At 35.8% G+C, this 24891-nt stretch overlaps 1 protein-coding gene across 3 annotated transcripts in view; it reads left to right on the top strand.

Annotated features, from left to right (window-relative positions):
* Window positions 1–24891, top strand: part of GABRG2 (gamma-aminobutyric acid type A receptor subunit gamma2) — a 77616-nt gene that overhangs the window by 13157 nt on the left and 39568 nt on the right. For all 3 annotated transcript variants that reach the window (XM_054568085.1, XM_054568086.1, XM_054568087.1), the window contains exons 2-6: window positions 8876–9027; window positions 10321–10388; window positions 12645–12865; window positions 15991–16073; window positions 18816–18953. In XM_054568085.1, coding sequence (XP_054424060.1) covers window positions 8876–9027; window positions 10321–10388; window positions 12645–12865; window positions 15991–16073; window positions 18816–18953 — 662 coding nt within the window. The remainder of the gene's footprint in view (window positions 1–8875; window positions 9028–10320; window positions 10389–12644; window positions 12866–15990; window positions 16074–18815; window positions 18954–24891) is intronic.

Raw genomic sequence — 24891 nt, 5'->3', positions numbered from 1 at the left:
TCATAAATCGCTATTGAACTTAATTTGTGTATAGTAGAAACAGGGAGGGTAATATTCCATCTAAAGCCTGAAAAAGATACAAAAATCTACATACCAAATTGAAAAGAAACCACAGTACCATTTTCTTTCTTACCAGGAGATTTAAAAATTTTTAGACTCAATTACCTCATACTTTAGTGTCAGAAAATATCACAAAAATCTCATGTCAAAGAGGATTTTCAAATTCAGTGGTTTACTTTACAACACAATAGCTTTGTTGTTGTTTTAAATTTTTAAGTTTGCATAGAGCAAAGATGACCTTTATGGCTGTACAGTTGTGTGAATTCTAATATACATGTAAATTCTTGTAATTCACTATCCCAAGTCAAGATACTGAGCAGTCCTATCTCTCCCCAAAATAGTTCCTTCCTGCCACTCATTTGTAGTCACACCCTCTCCTCCCCTCGACTCTGGCAACAACTGGTGTGTTACCGCTCACTGTAGTTTTTTCCAAGAATGTCATATAAGTAGAATCATATAATTGACTCAGCACAGTGCCTTTAGATTTATCTAAGTTACTGAGGTGTTAATAAGTACATTAAAAGATGTTCAACATTATTAACCATTAGGTAAGTGCAAATTTAAACCATAATATGATACCACTATATAGCTAGCAGAATGAGCAAAGTGAAAATAAAACTGGCAAGACCAAGAGGTGGTAAGGATGTGGAGCAACTAGAACTTTCATACATTGTAAATGGGAATAAAAAATAGAGAAAAACTTTGCAATTTTGTTTAAGGTTAAGCCTATACCTGACATATTACTCATTTTCAATAAATGTTGAATATATTCCAATTTGATAGGCTTGAATATGTATATCTGAACATACATAGATACTTCCTGCAATAGAATCAGCTTTCATTTTCATTCCCTGGCTCTTAGTGACCTTGAAACTATTTTAAATCTGGAACTTTCACCTTTTGTTCATGAGCCACGAGAAAGTACATCTTTCTGTCGCCGCCTTAACAATCAGTGAACTATTTTGCATGTTTATTATATGTATCAGAAGTTTTATCAGTTCCCCAGAATGTTTTATATTCTAGAGAAAAATATTCTTACCTCAGAAATTCGAATTTGGAAGTGAATACCGAGGCACACTGATAGAAATAACCTTACTATCAAGGTGGGGATGCTGGTAGACAGAGATTACTCATGTCCTACCACATGACAATGTTTTTTAGTATTGCCTTGTTTTGTTATTTAAGTGTTGTGTTTTTCTACCTGTTCAGGTGTTTGTCTTCTCAAACAGACGAAAGGTGCTTTAACATCAACATCGCAGTTTGCACTTCTTTCCGTCTGCAACTATGTCCTGCACAAAAAGAGTCTATAATACATGCTGGTTGTCTGAAGTATCCAGAAATCTAAACCTATAAGGAATTGTTTCCAAAATTTGGCCACTTTCACAGTTTCTGGCACATCTGACTGGCATCTGGCTATTTTTTTTCTTAATTGTTATTAATAAAACAGTATTTTTAAAAACATAATTTTTTGATTTAATATGCTTAATAAAAATAATAAAACCTGTAAAATCAGTTTTACTTTTCATCACAGAAGACAGCTGCAAAGTAAATACAATGAGACCAGAATAATGTTATCATGTTGTGATTACATATTGTTTTCTTCCAGAGGTTCTGAGCATGATGTTGCTCTCCTTAGAAATTGGGTTAGCATTTGGAAAGTGAGGTTAAGGACAAATTACAAATAAAATGAGACTGTGTCCTTAATATAACTGGATGTGCTGAAAAGAATTAAAAAGGAAAAAATTGTGTAATAATGTGTTTTCATGTCTCTTAATGTTGTGCCTATGTGGCACTTAAAATTGTCTTGAGAACCAGGGGTAAGTATCCTCAGCTTTGGGGAGCACTACTGTGGGGTGATCTTAATATGACATAAATATTGATGATAACCACACAATGGCATTGTATATAGGCAGCTCATTTTAATATTAGCTACAACTCTTACATGCATATTTATAAAGAGTGAGTTTTGCCAAGTTAATTTTCACAAACACTGAACCTTTAGAAGTAACTCATATTCTCATTGATTCACTCAATCCTTTGAAAAGCATTCATTTGATGTCTTATCAAGTGCCAGGCACTTGCAAAGGTTTGGAAACCAACACTGCTGAAAACAGAAATACTTCCTGCTCTTAGGGACCCAATAACCTACTTTTAACATTCACACCTAAACCTAATTTTTAAAATGCTTTTGCTGTTGTTATTGTGAGGTAAAATGTATAGAAAGTGCAGAATACATAAATATGGCTCAGGAATTAACACAAGTTGAAATAAAAACCCACATAACCACCAGCCATGTCTGGAAATAAAATATTGTCAACACTCCAGCAAACACCCTCATGTCCACCTCAATTCCTTGCCTCTTTCTCTTCTCTCAAAGCACTCGTTGTTCTGACTTTGAGCTCTAGGGTTGAATTTTGCCTGATACTAAATTTTACAAAAACAGACACATACAGTGTGTGTTTATGTGTGTAATGTAACATGTAGCATGTTTTGCTCAAATTTTTAGTTTTCAGATCCATTTTGCTGCAATTAGTAGTAGTTCACTAATTTGTATTGTCATATAATATTCAGTATGTGAAGTGGCTACAGAAATCAATTTGAAAGTATTTGGACTAATGAACACAACCAAGAACTAGGCCTTATTACTAGATATGCCAGTGCCTCCCAATCTAGTTTGAATATTCTGATGCTTGCAATAACATCCCTCTTTGCAAATAAAACCCCACACATTTAGTTAATATGGGTCATTGGTGACTGCTAATAAAATAAACAGTTTGCATTTTATACAAGGGACTATAGAGTTCTAATAATGATGGACTGACTCAAATAAACACATTTGCCAACTGTTATCTTAAGCTATTATCTTAATAGAAAAAAATATGAACTAAGTATGAGGTAAGGAAGTCATTTCAAGTAGGACAGTTCACTAACAGAATCCATACTTAGGAATTTACTTCCCTGCCCTAACTCTATTGTATTTGCATAAACACAATCACCTGTACACACCTGTGCGCAGAGCGCCCTTCCCGAAAGGTTCTGTGCTCGGATGCTCCTAGTCACTGAACAGCACAATGTCTCCGAGGGCTCCCAGCCCTCCAGACAACAGAGTCTCCTCCTCCACGATCAGATTCTGACTCCCCTATAACCTCTGATGATACGCACTCACCTTACGTACCTGCTCCTATACTTTCTACCAAAGTCCACCTTTCCCAGTGCCCAGAGGAACCCACTGAAACGACCCAGCTTCTGTGCACGCCTTGCCTTGGCAGGGTGCAATGTTTTCCAAGCCCAGAACTGTTTAAGTGAGGCGGCTTATCACATCCATTAAGTTAAATTGTGAGCTTTGCTTTATTCTTCAGCGCGGGGAAATCAAATCATTGGTATCTGCAATGGCAAGCTGATGAAATTTGAATGTTATTAACTTTGTGCTGAAGGTGCCATACTTTTATTGAGCTCGGGCATAAACTAATTTATTGTCCTAAGGGAAAAATGAGTTTGAGCAACCATTTATTTTGGTTGATCCTATTTTTTGATGAATGTACAGTGGCAGATTCTCAGGTCCCAATTCCTGTTTCAAAGGCTTGCAGCATAATGGTTTAACATTTTGGTTTGGCAACCCAAAGTGACTTGGTAAATATCATTGTTTTCCTTCAAATACATTGGTGCTTGGTATCATAAAGACAGAATATATATTTCTCTGACACAGTTAAGTAAACAGGGGATAATTATAGGACTATCAGTGTTTTAAGAATTAAGTGGGAGAAAGTGTGTGAATGAAGTCCCTAAAGTAATTCTTAGAATGCAGTGAATATTTAACAGTAGCCAGTGTTGGTTTATTTACCTTAAAAATACTAGTTAGCCCAAAAAAAAAAAAATTCTTTCCACAAATATTCATTAAGCATGCACTCATGGAGTATATAGTCCAGTAATGGAGACAGACAATAAGCCAACCAATAAATACATGTTATGACAGATGCTAAGAAGCAAGTAAGGGACTGAATGGAACATATAAAGGTGAGGTGGGGGACAAAGGTTGACACATAGTAAGGGGCGACCTTCATGAGAAGATGATGTTTACATTGAAAACTGAAAGACAAGAAGGAATAAGCCACGCTCAATACTGCTTTGGAAGCTGGAGGGAAGAAAAGACTGTCAGCAGAAATAACAGTACATGAAAAGGTACTGGAATTTGGCCAGCTTTCTGAAACTCAACAAACTCTCCGTTAACACCGCGATGTAAGGAACAGCACATCCTTCCGCTGCTGACGCTGTGGGACTGTGAGAGTCCCAGCCGGACCTCATAGCCTGATCAGAGTTGAGGGTAGCAGGGCGTCCCGGGGAGTGGAGTAAAAGGAAGGAGTAGGTGTCATGCTCTACAGGGGAGACAGCAATACAGGTAAAATCAGCAGAGCAGAAAGTCAACGCACAGGAATTTGTAATAGAAAAGTTTCAAAAGGTTTTATTGTGCTGACATGTATGTCTTGGGAGGTTTATTTTGACATCTGAAACACTCTGCACTCGGCTCATTGCACTTGTGACATAAAAGTAAGCCAACACTCGTCCTAGTAAGGAAGTACTAGTGAAATTAATGGCTCAAAGGAATCAAATACTAATCGTTTAAAAGTATTTTGAGGATAAAAGTAAATTAATTTTCCAGTTCCAGCCATATTGAGCAAACAGGAAAAAGGGCTCATGGACATGGGCAACAGTGTGGTGTTTGCAGAGGAGGGAGAGAGTTAAGGGGACTAAATGGTTGTGGAAAAAATACAAGAAAAATTTTAAAAAATAAATGAGTTTTTGTTTATTTAACTATTTACCTACCTATGTCAGAGAATATAGAATATAAATTATATATTTTATTTATATATTCTTTCTTTATGAAGCCAAACAGTGGGTTGAAAGATACATGAATGAAATGGTTTTCTCTCTCATCCAAGTGTTTGCTGTTGTACACCCTGGGCTTTATTGCATCTGTGGGAATTTTAAATGCCTGGTTCAAAATGTAAAATTCCATAACTGCATAATTAATCTTCACAATGGCAAATATCCAGAATATGGGCCAAATTCAAATATTTAGAATCTTCTCTATAAATGAGAGCAGTCTCTCATTAAACTATGTCTATCCTTATTCGTTTTGTTTCTCTAAGCCACTTTTGAGTATTTCTCCTAAATGTTAGTTTGGTGTCTGATTGAAAATGTGAATTCACTACATGTTGGTATTCATGTGTAAATTTAAATCATGAAATGAAACTGCAAAGACCAAAATTAAAATTTATAACCTAACTCACAACATGGTAATTCAGTCACATCTAAACTAGCACCCTAGGAACCTGTATTTTTAAAAGTGCCCACCCCTGTGCACACAAGCACATGGCCCAGAGTAAGAACCACTGATTTAAACATTCTATGACTGAGAGTCTCAAATTTTAATATGTGTATGAATCACTTGAAGATTTTATTAAAGATTCTGATTTAGGAGCCCAAGTGAGGCCCAAGGTTCTGCATTTTTCATTTCTAGCAATTTCCCAGAGACGCTCATTTTGCTGTCCAAAGCTTTCGGATGACTTTCTAACAATTTTTTGCAAGCTTTAGAACAATTTCTGGCATTATCTTGCAGATATTATGACTCAAGCTGTAAAAAAATAGTCCATTATAAGTTAATTTAAGAGTAATATTAATTGTAGTTCTTTTCTCTTATAAGATTATTTTTTAAACCTAAGGACCCAAGAAGGAGCAATCACTTTTGAAGTCTATTTATTTAAATAGGTGCCTTTAGCTAAAAGTTTAAATTTGTGTTTGCTCTTAGCCCGCTCAACTGTTAAATCAATTTTCTTGAGTCTTTATCAATTTATTTCTATCCTGGCATTCTTATGAGGTTCACAATTCTATAGAATGGTCAGAGTTCTTTACCCTTTGACTGTTCACCTATAAATGTGGACATTCTTGACTCCAAAGAATGACAGATGGGGAAAAAAACCAGCCGATATTGAATGAGAGAAGTTCTTTTTTCCTTTTTTAAAGACAAATCTGGGCACAATCCCAGATATACATCAGGACTATTAATTTAGACTTCAGCTGGGAAAGCTCTAGAGAATAAAAACTTCATTTGTAGGGGCTCATTATTTTTCTTCCTGGAAAACATCTGTTTTGAGTCCTTCTTAGCCCATGTTAGAGAAAACCCTGGAAGGAATGTCTGTAGAATCAGGTTTAGTGACAAGGTTGGAGCTGTTTTTATAAACCTAGCAGTGGTCTCTTTATGATAATAATTATAATAAACCTATTTTCAAAACTATGTGTCAGGCACTATGCTAAGCATTTAGTGAATATTAACCTTACACAAAGGTGTGATATGAATACTGGTATTAAGTTTAATTTAAAATGAGAATGTTGATGTTTAGCCAGGTTAAACAATTTGTCCAAGGTCATAAAATAATGACAGAGACAAGAATCCAGCACACAGACGTGGTCATTTCTAACTCCCAAATACATGCCTTTAATTTCTCCACTCTGTTTAACCTCTCTATGGCTAAATAGGCATCTTGAAGTATGAAAAACAATACATCACTGACACTTTCAAGTGAAATCAATTTGATTATTGTTCTGACATCCAATAGGTGATGATATTAAGAGAAATGTTGGAGCAATTCTGGAAAGTAACATTTCTTCTAAGCAAGTATCTCTCATCATTTCATTTGAGTATTTTTTTTTTCCATCTAGTTCACCAGGTAACAGCAATGTCAGTAATACAGTGTCATGAAGCTTGGATCATTTATTTCTTAGTATGAGGAAGTGCCTTGAACAAGTAAACCAAACAACTTAATAATACATAGCACCTTCCCTTGAAGAAACTGTAACAGGGTGTATTTGTCTGACAGTGAGAGACAGAAACGAGAGAGACAGGCACAGAGGGAGAAAGGGGAAGAAGACAGATAATTTCTTTTTGAACAGGCCCTTTCATATGACCAAATTAAACAGTAGTAAAATTTCATTACAATGACATCTAATGGGGCAGACACACTTTTTTCCCCCCTCAATGATTTATTGGAAGGATTTAAAAATGTCTTAGAGAGACTTTTTTCTTCTTAACCTAGTAAGATTTGGGGCACAGGATTAGCGTCCCATTAGGCAGAGTTCACAGCATGCTAAAGAAAGGACGAACTGAGCCGCAAGAGGGATTATCCTCGCAGAGAGCTGGCCCCTGCTGATGAAGGCCGCCCAGCACCCCGCTCCCTCCCCAGGCACGCCGTGACACTCACATTTTGTGGAGATCGCCTCTGCCCCTGAAGTGCAGGATGTAACTCGCTACCTATGTGAGGTGTTATGCACTTGAGCAGCTCAATTTATATGGCTTCTTTTTATAAAGGAATGTAAAAGGAGATTACTTGCTTACTAAGTTGATTCATGCCGGTGATTTCTCTTAAAACTTCCTCTCCCTCACTCATTCTCAAGCCAGATTAATCACTTATTAGCTTTCTTCTATCATATTTGATCACCTACCTATCTATCTATTCATCTATCTCCAAGCTACATATATAAAACACAGCCATATACATGACTGAGGATAATTGAAGAAAGGTGACAAGTATAGTTTGAGAAACACATGTTTTATAATGAGCATTTTATATATATATATATATATATATATATATATATATTCATTTAGAGTAGTGTGGCAGTGATTTGATTCTGACAAGATCTAGTCTATGCCATATATTTAGGAAAATAAAGGGAAGACGAGGTGGGAAATTTTATAGTTCACATTTGTTATTTTTTTTCACCACAAACCACAGAAGTAGCCAATATGCACTGAGTGCTGATAAAAATGAAAATGGCAGCTTTTGCAAGGTTTTGCCCTACCTCTAGATTTGGAAAATACAATTGTCTTGTGTGCGGGAGGGGAGAGGGAGAATGGAACTTGGGGCAGGGAAAAGACAAGCTATGGAAATTCTAATATCCTTCCAAAGTCATCCTTAGCTTCTGGCCCAATCATGGGCATTTCTGACATATTTGGGTATAGAAAACTGAATCACAGGATATTACGTGGCTTTCTGATCACTCAAAATATGTAATTTCATTTCTATGGCTGTAGTACAGTAAGCAACAGTATGAGTTTCCAGTTAAGGAACTTTTCTGTAGTAAAGAGTGGTTTAAAGTCTGCAACCTCATTTTCCCTCATGGTACCAGGTTCTTAACAATCAAAGATAAATGAACCGCCCTTGCCTTCAGTGCAAGTGAGGGGAAAAACACACATACACACACCCTGGAGGAAGAAAAGGCAGCAAGACCGAGCTCTCCTTAGTTCAATTGAGGAGGGAGGGAGAGGCTTGTCTGGTGGTTTGTGGGAGTGAATCTAATTATCAGCCTCTTACTTTCATTAATAGGTGGGAGCAAGTTAACGTCTCAAAGGAAAAAGAAGTAGACACAATGCCTGAATTCATAGACTACACTATGATCATTTAAGCATCCCTTTCACAAAAATAGTTTTATCAATAGGTCCTTCAGGAGGCTGGGCAAGTGGGCAAAAAGGGCATCAACTACAGAAAAGGCAAAAATAACTAGTAAGAAATAGTCTACTTATAAATGGAAGGGCAAAACATTCTGTAAAACTGGAGAGTACACTTTTATAAATTGCAGCCTACATCTGTGCAGTTTAATTATCTAGACTAATCCTCAGGTAGGAATTTTCACTTTAATCCATTTTAATTTTTATTCCTGTAACCTGGTTTCATTTATCCTTTTCCATCAGTGGTCTAGGGATAAAAGTTAACTTGGATATAATCTATGTGTTTCTTAACCAATATTTTTGTTTCCTTAGTCTCACTAGCCAAAAATCTGACGATGACTATGAAGATTATGCTTCTAACAAAACATGGGTCTTGACACCCAAAGTTCCTGAGGGTGACGTCACTGTTATCTTAAACAACCTCCTGGAAGGATATGACAATAAACTTCGACCTGATATAGGAGGTATGTGGAAGTCTTTTGCAGTGTGATGTAGATAGAAACTCAAACATGCCTATGACATTAGAAAAAAATCAGCCATTTCAATAACCAGAGCCATTTTAATGATATTTTCATTATATGTTATAAAAGTAGATAAAGAATAACAAACAGCATTCAGGTTTGAAGGCAGGAGGGGAACTGATAAGTTCATATGAAGAAAGATAATTTTCCAGGGAGACTTGAGAGCTAGAAATTCATTTTTTGCTAGATACCCCTGACAAAGTCTATAGAAGAAAAGTGGCAAGTTCTTTGTGAAGTGATATCAAAAACAAGCAAGCAGATGAGAAGGACATATACTCATTATTACCCCTTCTGTGTAACAAGAACCTACAAATTCTTAGTGGCAAGTCCAATAGCCAATAGCCTTCAGCCTCCTGAAGGACCAATAGAATGTGAGTCCCCAGAACTACTGTCCCAAGCCCAAAGTTCAGAGGATAGAAGTACCTCATTGAGGTGACAAGAAGGTTGTAGATTCTTGGAATAGTGAGGCCTTCACTCGACCACAGAGAATTAGGGCATGGCTCTTTCAAGGAAAGTGGATAAAGATGAGACAAATGTTGAATTTAAGCCAAGAATGATATTATGAATCACTGTTCATTAAACATGAAATGAAAATGGAGCACATGCATTTGGTCACGAATGTAACACTACATTATTGTTAACATCGGTCCTCTTTGACAAATAGGTGTGTGTTGGGTTTCCATATGGTTTCCTCTTATTATCTGATGAGTCACAGAACCCATGAAATCATTGAGGAAGACTGATTTAGTGCTGGCTAGAGGCATATGCAGATAAAGTGGTCATAAAGGGAATCAACAGGTGCAATTATTCCTCCAAAATTCACAATACTTGTTGCTCTTTTTATCTACTCCATGTTTCTTATGCATAGTGTTCTGAGTCACAAATGTATTTTTTTCCTATGTGGGGCAGGTCAGATTGCAATGCCCAAATAAATTTCAGAGCTTGAAGGAAAATGGTAAAATTCAGGTTATCTGAGGAAAGGATTAAAGAAATCTGAGGAGTTTTTTCTGTTCATCTTTACATGGTCTTGAAAGGGTGTTTACTTATAGCATTTACATGCTAAATGGAGATACTTCTTTGAAAACAGTTATTTAAAAGAAGCAAATTAGTCACTGGCATCAAATAAGTTGTAAATAAATCATTTCTAAAATGGAAAAATAAATGTATTTCTAGAAAAACACAGATTAAAATATTGTGCTTCTCTATATGTATCTATCTCTATGGTTATCTTTACAGTGAAACCAACATTAATTCACACAGACATGTATGTGAATAGCATTGGTCCAGTGAATGCCATCAATATGGTAAGATTCTAACAGTTTGTTATTAACATGTGGTATGATAAAAATAGCAAGGAATATGCCAATAAAGAAATTCAGGAGGGAGAATCTTTCAGATCGTTTTCTCTCTCACAATAAGAAGATAATTTTTAATGATTTTTTAAATGAGAATGAAATGTGATCACATGTATAAAATTAATTTGGGTAAAACGGTATCCTCAAAATTCAACAATAATTGCTTACTTGGTAAGTATTGCTTTCTACAAAAGAAAATATACTAGTTTTTAGAATGTTAATGGTTTAGAGAAGGCATAGTTTGCTTCATATTGGAATTGTTTCTCAGAGGAAATAATTGATTAGATGTAACAATAAATGTAGATTTTATTGTATAACACTTTCTATCCAAATCTGAAATAAGAAACTAGATTGGAATCTAGAATAGAACAGAACATTAACATAACATAATGTAATGCAACATAACTACAACTTTGATATAGTGTTTACCAAGCCAGCAATATGGGCACTCTGTTGAATCTGTATGAGGAACTTCAACTGCTCTCAATTGGGGTAAATAAAAAGTATACCACCACCTACATAGTTCATGAAAATAAGTATGCTTGTTTAACCATTATGCAAATGCCAACATATTTCTTCTTTACAATGAAAATTCTCTGAATATTTAGCATTCTAATGCAAATTGTAAATATCTAAAAAGAAGCAGCAGCTATATATGTGCCTTATTTAAGCATAGAACTTTTAATTTCTGGAATATGAGTCCCCAGAACTACTGTCCCAAGATCATAGTCTACGATCACTGGTTTAACTCATCTTAAAGCTTTTGTTTTTATTTTTCCTTATTTATTTGTGTTCTGCCAAAATGTACATCAGAAATTATCGCTCTATTTACTGGCACACCACTAATTGCTTGACAGAGGATTTCACAAGATAGGATCCCTTCTCATTAGTGTAGACTGCAAATGGGGAACTAAGGGGCGACCCAAGCTGCGGGGCTAAGCCCAGGGGAAGTGTAGTGAGTCGCAACGAGGTGTGGCAGCAGGAAGTGCGAGGATATAACACGGGACGGTACGAAGGCGATTCTAGTCTCATACTGGCAGGCTGTGTTCTCTTGGGCAAATAAACAATCCCCCTGTTTGTCTGTGTTCCTCTTCATAAATGGGTGGATTAAGGAGGTGGGAGTAGGAAACGTGGAGCCTCCCATCCCTTAGCTCTCACATTCTAGGAATGCTGAAGTTTCCTTTTTTAAATTTTCTCATTTATAAGGCATGATTGAACTCAAATTATAAAGGAACATTATATAATAATTAAATATGATACCGAAACTGGAACTCAGGTGCTCTGATGCCAGGCCTAATGGTCTGAATTCACATCATGCTTCTCTTCGGCTAAGGCCGGTCCCTGGCCACTTTCGTGGTAGATTCTTGAGGGAATTCACTACAGAGTAATTTATCATCGTAGCACTCTGGCGCTTTGAGAATATGCTTTGCGACAGAGATTAGTACAGTACTAAAAATTATTTTTAATTGGTTCACCTCCCCTTGTTTGCAGGAAAAGACAACTGTAACAGTTTAAAAAGGGTCATCTTACGCGTTGTACTGGTGTTTGCTATCTGTCAGATACAATGCAAAGCATTTTCCGTGTATTCTCTTTTTCTATCCTCACACTACCTAACAAGGGAGGTTCTTTAGAGCCCCCATTTTATTGTGAGCTGACTGAGGCTCCACAGCTCCAGGTTAGGAGTGCTTAATTATTCTGGACTTTCACTCCACAGCAGTGCTTCTCAACGCAGGTGGGTGCTTTCCCTGAGACACTTAGCAATGTCTAGAGGAATTTTTGAGTTGTCACAACTTGGGAGGTAAGGCTAGTATTGGCGCTACTGACATGTAGTGAGTAGAGACTAGGAATGCTACCAAGTATCTTAAAATGCACAAGACTGCCCTCACAACAATTTGCTAGCCCAAAATAACATGAGAAACTCTGCTCTGTAGGTACCAAATGCAAACAATTGTATCAGGGCTATGATCTTTTGTCAGAATTCACTTAGACCAGTCCTTTTTTTTTTTTTGTCCCCACAAAAATATCAACTCATCTACAAGAGATGAGTGAGCCTCCTTAGTAAAGTCTGCCGTATTTTGGACTATTTAAAGCCAACGTAGCTCATAATATCAATGAGAACAAAAAAAATGCCAAATACAAAAAAGTTCTACAATATAACCTTACTGTATTAAAAAATGTTGTTTTTCACTTTTTTCTTTATAATAGGAATATACAATTGATATATTTTTTGCCCAAACATGGTATGACAGACGTTTGAAATTTAACAGCACCATTAAAGTCCTCCGATTGAATAGCAACATGGTGGGGAAAATCTGGATTCCAGACACCTTCTTCAGAAATTCAAAAAAGGCTGATGCACACTGGATAACCACCCCCAATAGGATGCTAAGAATTTGGAATGATGGTCGAGTGCTCTACACCTTAAGGTATTCTTTGGGAAGAAGAAATGAATAGTTGCTGGGAATGAAACTAAGATCAACCACACTCTCTTAAGACCAAAACAAAAACAAAAACAAAAACAAAAACAAGAAAGAAAATTTCAAGGAAACATCAGGGTTGGCAAGTGTGATCAAAATAGTATGCGACACTACAAAATAAGTTTTTCTTTGTTGTCAATGAGCTTTTTCAAAGGACTAGGAATAGGTAAAACTTACTTTCTATGACTGATGTGAGAACTCTTTTTTCTCACAAGTGCGTGAAATTTTCCTTGTCTTTGTAAAATCCCCCATCTCTCCATTGATCTTGGCTTTTGTGTGTGGGTGTTTTGCTGCTTTAAAACATGGAAACTAAAACACAGTCATCTTAGGGACCACAAATTGTTATGCTTAGAAATGTCTCTGTTTCCAAGGAAACTGTTGCAAGGGGAGATTTTTTGATGTGGAAGTCTGCTGTGTATCTTTCTCTTTGTAGCTATACAATGGCAAGAAACTACACAATGAATTCTGTCTCCCAGCACCCATCCCCGATACACTGATAGGTTATTTGAATTAATTTATTGGTTATTTTGGAAAGACACCTTTTGGGGAAACTTGCAGCTATTTTTTATTTTCTGAACTTAAATATAAAGTAACATTTGGGGAGGTTTTCTACTTATTTTATGGCACTGTCTTAGCACTTTATACTTACATGCATTTAAAATATTTTTATGCTGAAGTTTTTCACTGATGAGCATATATTATTAAACAACATAATAGATAAGTATATACACTTCAGATTTGGAAGAACCCAGATTTAGTTCTTAGCTCCATAGCATACTGTCTATGTATATGAGGGCAGATCTCTAGAATTTCTCTGGAACGGCAAGGGGGCAGCTATTTGATAGTACGGGTGTTAGTGCGGAAAGACGGATCTCCACACCTGATTTGTATAGTAAGTTTGATGCTTTTACTTGGTCACATTTTTATTTAGAGGAATTAGATGGGAATTGATGGGGACTATTGGAAAAGAAGGCAGAACCACCCCACAACACACTACCCACCCAACCGAGCTAACTCGTACCTTTCCTTTCTTTAATTTTATAATAGAGAGACAACGATTCTTATCTTACAGAGCTATAAGGACTAAACAGAATGACATGTAAAGTGCTTAGACCCTGATGTATAGTAAGCACAGATAATAAATTTATTCATATATATTTTTAGTAAAAGGTATAAATATGATTTTTCTAGATCTTAGTATCCTGGAGCTTTTAGCTTCAAAATGATTCATGTTAAATGCCCTTGTAACATAAACTTTATACAATATTCAACATACAAAATAAAATACTTTAAAATGGTTTCAAACCTTTATATTAGTTACACAGAATTCTATCAGTTACTAGGAAAAATGGCTACAATTTTAGAAGTCACTGCATATATTCTGAACCCATCATGGGTTTTATTAAATTTGAGATAAGGTAATGACTGGAATTAGAACTAGTAAAAATAAAAGTTTGTCTCATAAATCAGAGCTCAGTCTCACTTTTGAAGTATTGTCAATCACACTACCTCGTCTGTTTATGTTCTCATAATATTACAGTCATTTCTTCACTTCCATTGATTTATAGAATCACTACACAATATTTAGTTATGGAAACCACCTCAAAAATGTCACTCACAAAATTCAATCAAAGTTTGATGAGCTGCCAATCTAAGCTGAGAGATGATTTTATTCTTGCTCTTATCTATGAGTTATGAACGTGTATGTGCATAGAGATATATATACACACATATACATGTGTGTGTATTTATCTCTGTTTCTGCAAACTATTATTTTCAATTTTAATAATTCCAGTTTAATTTTGAAAAATTATACTAAAATATCTAATTTAATTATAATTTTACTTATGAATGAAACTAATCTTTTCTTTGGAAGAGCATATAATTATTTAATGACAATGATTAAAATCTCCAGTTTTGGAGACACATAATCTTGGGTTCAGATCTCAACTGTGCTTTTGTCACAACTAGCTTTGTGACTTTGGCACAAGTTCAAGTACAATAAAGCTATAACACTTAAAAATGAGAGAACAATTCACCTTTACCTAGCGCCGCATAAACAAGTAATACCTCAGCTTTTATTAGTTATGTTTTAAGGTCAGTAGTTGCTCTATTTTATTATAGGAAAATAAAATCTCCCCAGTTAAACAGTGTGTTAAATTGAAAAATCATTTAAAACAAATATTCATAAAATAACACTCCATTACTTCATGATTGATATCATTGTAAGAAATACAACTAACAGATATGAAATTTAAGGTATCATCAGTCCATCCCAAGTACAATTTCAGAATATGTTCATATTTCTCCAAAGGTGATTAAAATATCTGAACGCTCTTAAACTTCCTCCCTCCTAGTACCCCAGCCTACTGAGATCCAGAAAACTTGTATGATTCATAAGCATCACACATTTAAACTATTTCAGTTTTAAACTATTTGAGACTCATTGGAAAACATATTTCTAGTACGTGTATGTTTATTTAACATTTTCTGTTTGCCACTAGATATTTTTGTACTCTATAACTTCCTGGCTAATGGCTTCATAGTGTTCCATTGTAAGAATGCATAATACTCCATTATGAAACATAGGTATTTTTAAATCCACATATAGTAATTTAAAGCTAACAGCTAATAAGCACTTACAAACAGAAAGTTCTGCTTTAATTAGCAGATAAGATCTGAGAATCATCAGCATTCATTTACATGCAAACGGTAAATGAGCTTAAGTTCTTATAACAGTTTGTTCTGTTAAGTTAAATATATTCACTGAGCAATCTCATGTGTGCAATTAATTTGCAAAAAAAATTGCATGATCCTAAGTTTTTAAAAAAATGCAGTTGAGTTCAATGAGAACCTATTGTTTGGACTGTGAAAATGAATGGACCACATTAAGTCTTAAATACTTTGCTCTGGGATTTGGTGGATTTCTTCAGTGAGAATCACCTTTTGTTATAACAATGTGAGATATACTCTTCAGGAATAAAGATGAAAAATGGTCATTAGAAATTGTGCTATGGTACATTTTTAAAACTGCGCCTCAAATCCTTCTACTTATGTTTCATATTTCTATTGAGATTGACAATCGATGCTGAGTGCCAATTACAGCTGCACAACTTTCCAATGGATGAACACTCCTGCCCCTTGGAGTTCTCCAGTTGTAAGTAATACTCATTCTGTATTCCGTATCCCCTCTCACCGTAGTCTAGTTACAATGTGAGTTAGTTGAGAGATTCGCAGAGGATGCACAATTGCATTAAGCAATGTTGTTGACATTGAAGATTTTGACAGTTTCTTTCAGTGTACCACCAGCGTGTCGCTATTAGAGTGATTCTTGCAAAAAGAGATCTAATTTATCAGGAATTACAAAAAAGTTCCACTGTGGTATAGGCTTTTAATAAACTGGCAGTTGTTGCCAGGAGCCCTTTGTTGAGAAGAATGAAAAACCCAGACTTGGATTGAACAGGAAGGGGTAATGCTGAATTATACACTCCCTCCCCTCCCCCACTTCCCCCAGGGGACCCAGTAGAAAAGAGTAACAGCACATTTGCTACTTATTTTCTCCTTTACCTGTCAGGACACACAGAGATCCAACCGTGTTCTTTGCATACTCCGATTCTGTATACCTGTTAAAGATAACAAAATTGATACTTACCTCTTCCTCCTGGTGTTCTAGTAATACCTAGAACTAGTTATTCGCCACTGAGTAAAAGACTGACTTTTGGTGGCATTTGAGTCTAGTTCAAATTCTGACTCTATCTCTATAGACTTGAGCAAATCACTCAATCTCTAAGTAAGGCCACATTCCCAGGCACCCACCAGAGATTCTAAGACCTACCCCATCACAGTGTTGTTTTGTCAATATGATATACGTAAAATGCTTGGTACGCTACCTCAACACACAAGATTCAATAAAAAGCTCCGTTATTTTTATTATTATCATTGTCATCAGATAATAGGCTGATGTAGTAAGAACATCATAACAATTGAAACACAGATTACGCTGAGCTTTCGTAACCTTCACAGACATTTCCTGCCTGAATCAAAAATAAGCCTCAGTTTCCCCCAAGTGTTTGCCTCACCACTTGTTCAACATCCATTAGGTTGCTCACCGCCTCGTTATTTCTGGTCTACCACCCGTGCATATCAAAACATGCAAACTGATTATGAATTTTAAGTTTTTATTTTCATAGATATAATTTCCCAGCTAGGGAGTGAGGGAGCCAATTAAATCATAATAACCATATTTTAAAAACATCAATGAGAAAAATAATCATTTGTTTATCATTGCATCCATTCCAGAGGGAACTAGAAGAAAAATATTATATATACAAGGTGGGGCAAAAGTAGGTTTACAACTGTTCATATGGAAAAATAATGTAATAATTAATAAATAATAATACAAGAATAATCTGTTTCATGCCTTCACAACTGTAAACCTATTTTGCCCCATCCTGTATTTAGAAAGGTTTCCATTATAAAACTAATGTCATATGTTTTACCTCCTCCAAGAATGGAATATTTGTAAGTGCAAGCTTCCCCAGGTTTCAGGAGATGAGACTTACTTTCTTTTAATTTTCCAACTGGGATTATGCCTCCTCTGAGTCAGCTAAAGCTTAAGAACCAGTGATTCCAGTGTCATTGGGTGACCTGTTGACAACTGTCTTCTGTGTCCAAACACAACTTAATATTACTTTTTGCTATCAAAAAAATTAAACCACAGTTACATTCTCCATAGGAAGGTTCCTAATATCATTCTTCTCCTTGGTTTTCAAAACATCCTCCTGCCTCCCCACCTTCATAGTGAATGGGGGTCCCTGCTTTCTCCTTTCCTTCTTCTTAGTTAATAAACACATAACAGCCAAGGAGTTGGACCAAAAGAAAAGAAAAGGAAGAAAAGGAAGAAACATAGGGGATTTTATTCTAAGAAGTAAATCAGCCTCCACAGTCAAGATGTCTTTTCCTAACATCATTAGTAGTTCAACAATTGAGATGATTTCCAATTTTTCCAAATCTCTCTCCCTACTTAACCAATTTTTTCTTGAAAAAGTTTATTGTACAGTTTATTTAATAGTAATGTTTATCCATGAAATATACACTGATCATTACTTTCATGAAGTAAGTATTAGCATCATTCCCATAAGGAATCAAATAATTTAGAAAAAAATTAAGAAGCTTGTCTAGGGTATGGGGCTCGGACACGGTGCTGGCGGTTACTGCACTATCAGTGTACCATCTCTTTCATGAAGGCTTTCCCTTCTCTTGGCTGAACAAGGCTGATTCTTTAGAATCTATGCAGCGCTCACTGGTATCTTCCCCTTGACATTTTACTGACTGCTTTCATTGCAGACTTCTGTTTATATCAGAATAAAGTCCCAACAAATTGAGAGAGAGAACATAATGTGAATAGCTGAGGTTATTCTTCCCAACCACCTTCCACTCCAAGTGTATGCACTGGAGGAGAATTGGAGTCTGCCCTTCTCTCGGTATTTTCTGTTTCTGCATGTGCCGCCAAATCTTGCCCTGGGTGACACCCCCTCACCGTGAAACAATGTCTTCCATATGCACTATTTCTTATATAGTGGCCACTTTTTATATTTTATCTCAGACAACGTAAAATGTGCATATACTACATATTAAACCATGTATAGTATATCTTCTATACAATTTAAGTGACTTTCAAGGATGATTTTGACCTCATGATTTTTCAATCTAACTTCCTGTTAGGATATGATGTCATTGTATTTATTTTCTCCAGGATGAAGCTCTTTAGTCTAGGATCCTCCTTAAGTCATAATTTTATTTCTCTCCATACCTTCCTCAGTGTCTTGTTACTGGACGTGGTTGCTACGTATGTTCACTTATAATCATTTTAAACATGTGCTTTCCTATCACGTGGCAGATGGCTATCCACGGGAAGAAATTGTCTATCAATGGAAGCGCAGTTCTGTTGAAGTAGGTGATACAAGATCTTGGAGGCTGTATCAATTTTCATTTGTTGGACTGCGTAACACCACTGAAGTAGTGAAGACAACTTCTGGTAAGATACACTTCAACAGAATTCTGAGTGACCCTTTAAGAGCTAAAATTCTGATGTATATGATCCAGAAGGTTTTCCAATACCTGTCTACAAGTGATATTCAGAAAATTAAAGTGTTTTCATATGCTAGAGAAAATTATAATGGGTATTCTAGTATAATAGATAAATATAAATGGATTCTATCAATTCGAAGCAAACTGCATTCAAATTGAATTAGTAAATTATTTGCTTAATTTCTTTGAGCAAAAATAAGTAACTATTTTAAAAGAAGAAAATTTTTATTATATATAGGTGTAATGTTTCTTTTAAGAAATCTGTTTTATATTTATATCTATATTTATATTTATATCATATTGAAATAGAAACACTTAAAGTAATAACACAAAAAATGAACTTTCCACAAACATAGAAAAAGGACTCTAATGAATATGGACTAATTCTCCATTCAATAATTTAATATATTGAACTGACTCCATCACTGGATGAGGGACTAGGCTTTGGCCTGGGTTCAAATCCCAACCCCATCAATTACCAGCTGCTGTTATGGAGAAAATCACTGAATTTCTCAGGGCATCAGCTCTCACAGATAACCAATGGGACAAAAATGATCTGCATCACACATTTTGTCCTGTGTGTGTAGGACAAAAAAATAAAATGCTTAGAATGCTATCTGGCACTTACTGAGTATTCAATAAACAGTAGCTCTTACTAATTGATATTAATTATAATTATCAAGTATGCATGACTTAATGGACTTCAGATTTTTCAATAGAAGGTAAAAATCTATGTTTTTGTATTAAAAAGTGATGATTTTAATGGTATTAATTGACTTGATGTAAAAAATTCACATGGGGCAATTTAAAGTATTTGCAGACTAGATCTGTCTCCTGGTGGAAAACATGAACCTTCTGCAATGCTGAGCATATACTGCATACAGATTACTCCAGCTATTCCTTTTTAAATTAATGTGACAATTTAAATATATCCCAATTTCAAATATAAAGCTTACCATCTATTAAGACATCTCTTTCCATTAGTTGAGCTGTTTTCTGTTAATTTACTCACACATACCTGATTTTCTTCCCCTAGAATTTGTAAGATGCAGTTTTGTGTTGACTGATTTACAGCAAAGCCTTGGTTTGCCTTCCAGAGAGAAGCAAGTTTAAGACCTACACAAAGATGGAAATTTAAGATTGTACCTTCATAAAAATCATTCTAATTCAAAGAACTATCTGGCCCTAATCTTGTTTTTTGGCACTTGCAGATTTCTCCTAAATACCCTTTCATTTTGAAAAAAGGACCTAAAAGAAGGTCAAAGAAATGTTTGAGCATATTTTTTGACAAGTTGCCTTCTGCTCCCTGATTCACTGGAAATCCTGACCATCAAGTATTAGAATAGTGTTTCATTCGGTGCCAAAGAAAAAGATTCAGGATTGCTTTGGGAGTAAAGTCTTCCATCTGTGAGAGAAAGGACATGTGTAAAAATAATCTTCAAGTCTGCATGCTTCCAGATTGAGAAATTGAGCATCAAGTTCTGTTGTATATTTATATTTCTATAATTATTCCAGCACCCTAAAGCAGAACCTACAAATTCATGACTAGTCAATCTTTTGTTCAGTCATTTGGGCCCACAGTAGCGTGAAAATCAAAAGGTGATGAGGGAAGGGTTGGCTTCATATCACAGGGCCCAACATCATCCCCTTTCCACTGTCTCATATTAAGAATGATCTAGAGTAGTTACTATCTATTAAGAGATACTTCCAGAAGAAAATGATCCACTCACTTAAAGCACAGCAAGAAAAATCACCGAGGTGTCACAAAGCTATTCATCTTCCTAGGGAAATCAAGCAAAGCTGCATTGGTATCAGACTCGATGTTGAGTAGCATCATCTAATTGACTGCATCAGCTCCTTGTGAATTTTAATTTGGTAGTTAGCCTTCACATTGGTCTTCTGGTGCACTCCCTGCTCTCTTGTTGGTTTCTGCTTTGTGTGCTATTTCATTTGCCTCTGTGAAGGAGAGGGCTGAACTGAAACTTAACGCCAATGTCAAGAGGCAGCCTGATTCTTGTGACAGTTGATTTTGTAATGACTGGACGTTTCTGCAGGGTCTTTTGTTTGATTTCTGATGCCATTCCTATCTTCAAGCATAGCTCCATAATTAGTTAATACCTACAAAGAAGTTACGTTAACAATTTTCTCGGGAAATTGTAAGAATATCAAGTTTCTAGCCCTTTTTAAATTTCAGCCATTATACCAATGTGGCTTTCTCCTACACTTACAGTGAATGTATTCCTTTAAGAAGCCTCCTTGGAAACTGGGTGAGAAATATTTGCTTAAAATGTTGCCTGGTTGCCTGTAGGGGATTTCTAACCTTCAGTCCTGCAAGCCTACCTTTCATGACTTTGTTATATCCAAGTGACTCTATTGCTGGTTCCTTAGTTATTTTTTTCTTTAAATCAATTCATTGTTATTAGTTTAAACATTTTTTAAAGGAAAGTTCATATTAGGACCATAATCATAAACCAGAACCATTTGACATATATAGAAATTGGTATAAAAATTTCATAAAAAACACATCTCCAAATTTTTTTAATGTTCTTAAATTGTAAATGCATATATATTTGTGTTCCCCAGACTCTGAGTATGTTGAAAAAGATAGAAAGAAAGGTATTAGAAAAGTGGGGAAGTACGGCTAGCACCGAAGTAAAAAGAAATTCGAGTAACAGAACAGAGGGAGCGTTTCACAGAAAAGAATTTTCTCACTCATGGAAATTAATGCTACCGATAACCCTTGTATCCACCAAGCAGATCATCTGCTTACCACCATTTGTATCTATTTCACGCGTGAGGAAAATATTACGTTGGTGGCAGACTGATAAAACTTGAAGAATACCTTTAATTCATAGTCAATGAGATTTTGGATCCATAATTTCTTCTCCAAATCATCTTGTTTTCCTGATTGTTCTATATCTGGTAATAGTGAGCCAGGCATGAGCACTCAAAGAGTCACATCTCTGCCTCCCACATCTAATGAATCACGAAGGCACTACATCTCTGAAATATCTTGTGTAACTGTCCTCTTTTCAGTTGCCATCGCCACTGCCCTACTTCATGATTTTGTGTTTTCATGTGGACTGTGTTGGTAGCCTATTAAGTCACGTTCCTGCTCAGTCTCTCTCTTCTCTAGTCTATCATTTACACAGCAGCCGTAAGAGGTAGCACTTTCTGAGTACTAACTACATGTCCCATAGCCAGCATTTTATATAAATGACCTACTTTAATTCACATAATCACAGTCACATTTATTTACTATCATCAACACTGTGGATGAGGACACTGAGACTCCCAGGGGCCCTTTCACTAGCAGGGACCGTTGTTAGGGCTGGGACGTGCATTCAGGAGGCCTGCTCTCAGACCCGGGCTCCGAACGACTGCCCTGTGTGACTGCCAGTGCGGCCCCGGGCGTCTCTCCGAAGCACAGCTCTCATCAAGGCTCAAGGATTCAGTACATTGCGTTAGGCACAAGCTATTTGTTCCTAATAAGTGAGCACCGATCTCAGGAGCTTTCCAGCTTTGTTTTCTGTAATTTCCCAGCATGTGATGATCTGTTATGTTGTCCTGAACATAATTCCACTCACACATTGAACCTAGGTCTCCTTCTTTTGACTGGTTTGTCAACTCATCCCCACCTTCTTTATGACTTTAAGGTTTAAATTAGCAGCACTTCCTCAATGAAGCTTTCACTTACCTTATTGCCAAAACAAATTCAAACAGTTTTTAAGAATGTGTACTACTGGAGTCAGGCAGCTCACATTTGATTACTGGCTTGTACAAATTATTTAACATATCTAAGTTCAATATCACTAATATTGCTGGGTTGCTCTGAGGATTAAGTAAGGTGCTCCATTAAAATGCTTAAAATATTGCCTGGTACATAGAAAGGACTCAGTAGGTGAAAGGCGTTATTAATTATTATCATAATCATTATTCCATGAATTACCCTCACAGCATTTTCACCCACCTTATGAAAACAATTTCTGCCTTGTGTTGCTTGGATATTTATTTTCCTCCTTTTCTGCCTCCTCACACCAGTAAATCACAAACTTCACAACAGAAGCCTTTCAATAATCATCTTTGTATCTATGATGCTTTAGAGTTGTAATTAGTAGGTAACTGTAGAATTGTTTATGACAATTATATTGCTAAAACTCTACATTTTTTTTCTCAACTTAATAAGCAATGCAGAACCCTAATATGTATTTTTCCATTACTCATCATTCATTCTGCAGTACAAGACGTTGTTCTTTCTGGTATATTCATTCCCATTTCCTTTTCACTGAATTATCTACCCAATTTTTAGCATGAAGCAGAACTTCGTTCCTTCATATTTTCAATGTGAAATGTGGGCTAGAAAAGTGAGAAAATTAGTTGCTTGGGATCCAAATGCCATCATTTTGATTCAAAAATAATATATCCTATTCTCCCTAAATTAGAGTACGATTAAAGCTCCCATATTGTCTTCAGCAATGCAAACATCAAAGTTGCATGAAATATCGTCATCGATTTTTTTAACAAACCCATGCACATGAACTATTACTAACTTTCTTTCTGTCTTTAACATATTTTTGCCTTCGATTCCTTGTCTTAATTATATCTTCCTGATGTTTTCATTATAAGAAATGCATAAATATTAAAATAAAATTTCACATACCACTAAATTCATCTTACTTTCCAACAGTGATGTGCAGACCACAATTTTAGAAAAGTCAGCTCTGTGGATCCCTGTTTACTGTTATGAAAACCCTGTTCACTGCTTGATTTCTAAAATCTGTATAATCCACCCCACCTTCAAATCTTTCCCACTCTTCTCCCACCACATCTTTTATCTTCCCTGAGGTTTTGTGAGTGGGTTGTACTTCAGGTCTCTGTGCCCAATTTCCCTTATTTAATACCAAGCCCAAGTCCAAATTTCTCTGCTTATATGAATGTATGTGTCGTGGTCATATAATTCAAATAACTTTCCAGATAGAGGGAAAAGCTGCAGGCTGTGTTTTAATTAAGATGACTTTTGACTTTTACTCATCATTGAGAACTAGTGTGGAAAAAATAAAAAGGAAGTTTAAAAAAAAGATACAAGTTAACAGTAATTTTTTCACTGATGGGCTTGAAAGAAAAGTACTAATTAGAAACTTAACTGATAGCAGAGAAATAATACAGCATCAATCCTACAGTCTCTCAGCACGTGTGAGTCACTGTTAAGTTGTGAACCCGGTTTAGCCAACAGTAAACTTTTCAAACTACTTGAATAAACATAGTATCTTAAAATAAATTAGTGGAAGGCTAATACATTCTTACTTTCTTTAAGCTTCAATTTTAAAAAATTAACTTTGGTTTCAGGAGAGGAAAATGTATAAATTATGTAAAGAGAGTTGGCCGAGAACGGCCATGGGGAAGACACTTGGGATGAAAGTTTCTTATTTTTAAAATAAATGCCTTTGACTAGAAGTTCCATTAAAGTCCTTGTCCTTAGAGCTATCCACGCCCTCTGAGGCAGCCAGGACCACACAATACATGCCTGATGTGAGAGCGACTTTCCTTATGGATTCATGTTCTCCTAGAATGTCTTTCATTCACTTTTCAACATGATTTTAAAGCAAGAAAAATGCTAAAAACTCCTTTAGGTTTTTGATTCAAGGGGAACGACATTCTCTCTTTCTTCTTTCAGTTGCAATACTGGAATATTCATTTATCACATTTAAGAATCTGACATTGGAATTTTAAATTCGAAGATTGCTCTGACATTAGATCAAAAAAACATTAATTTTTATCCAAGTTTTTAGTGTTTCCTAACTCAACTGAAAATCCTTCAAGGACACATTTATCAGTGTGATTGATACAACTAATAGGCCATGCTTGTCCAGCTGCTGACCAAAAAT

This window comes from Pteronotus mesoamericanus, unplaced genomic scaffold (genome assembly GCF_021234165.1).
Source record: "Pteronotus mesoamericanus isolate MK-2021 breed Mesoamerican mustached bat unplaced genomic scaffold, CSHL_Meso_final contig_2, whole genome shotgun sequence".
In the NCBI taxonomy this organism is placed as follows: domain Eukaryota; kingdom Metazoa; phylum Chordata; class Mammalia; order Chiroptera; family Mormoopidae; genus Pteronotus; species Pteronotus mesoamericanus.
This window is presented reverse-complemented; position numbering and strand designations above follow the sequence as displayed.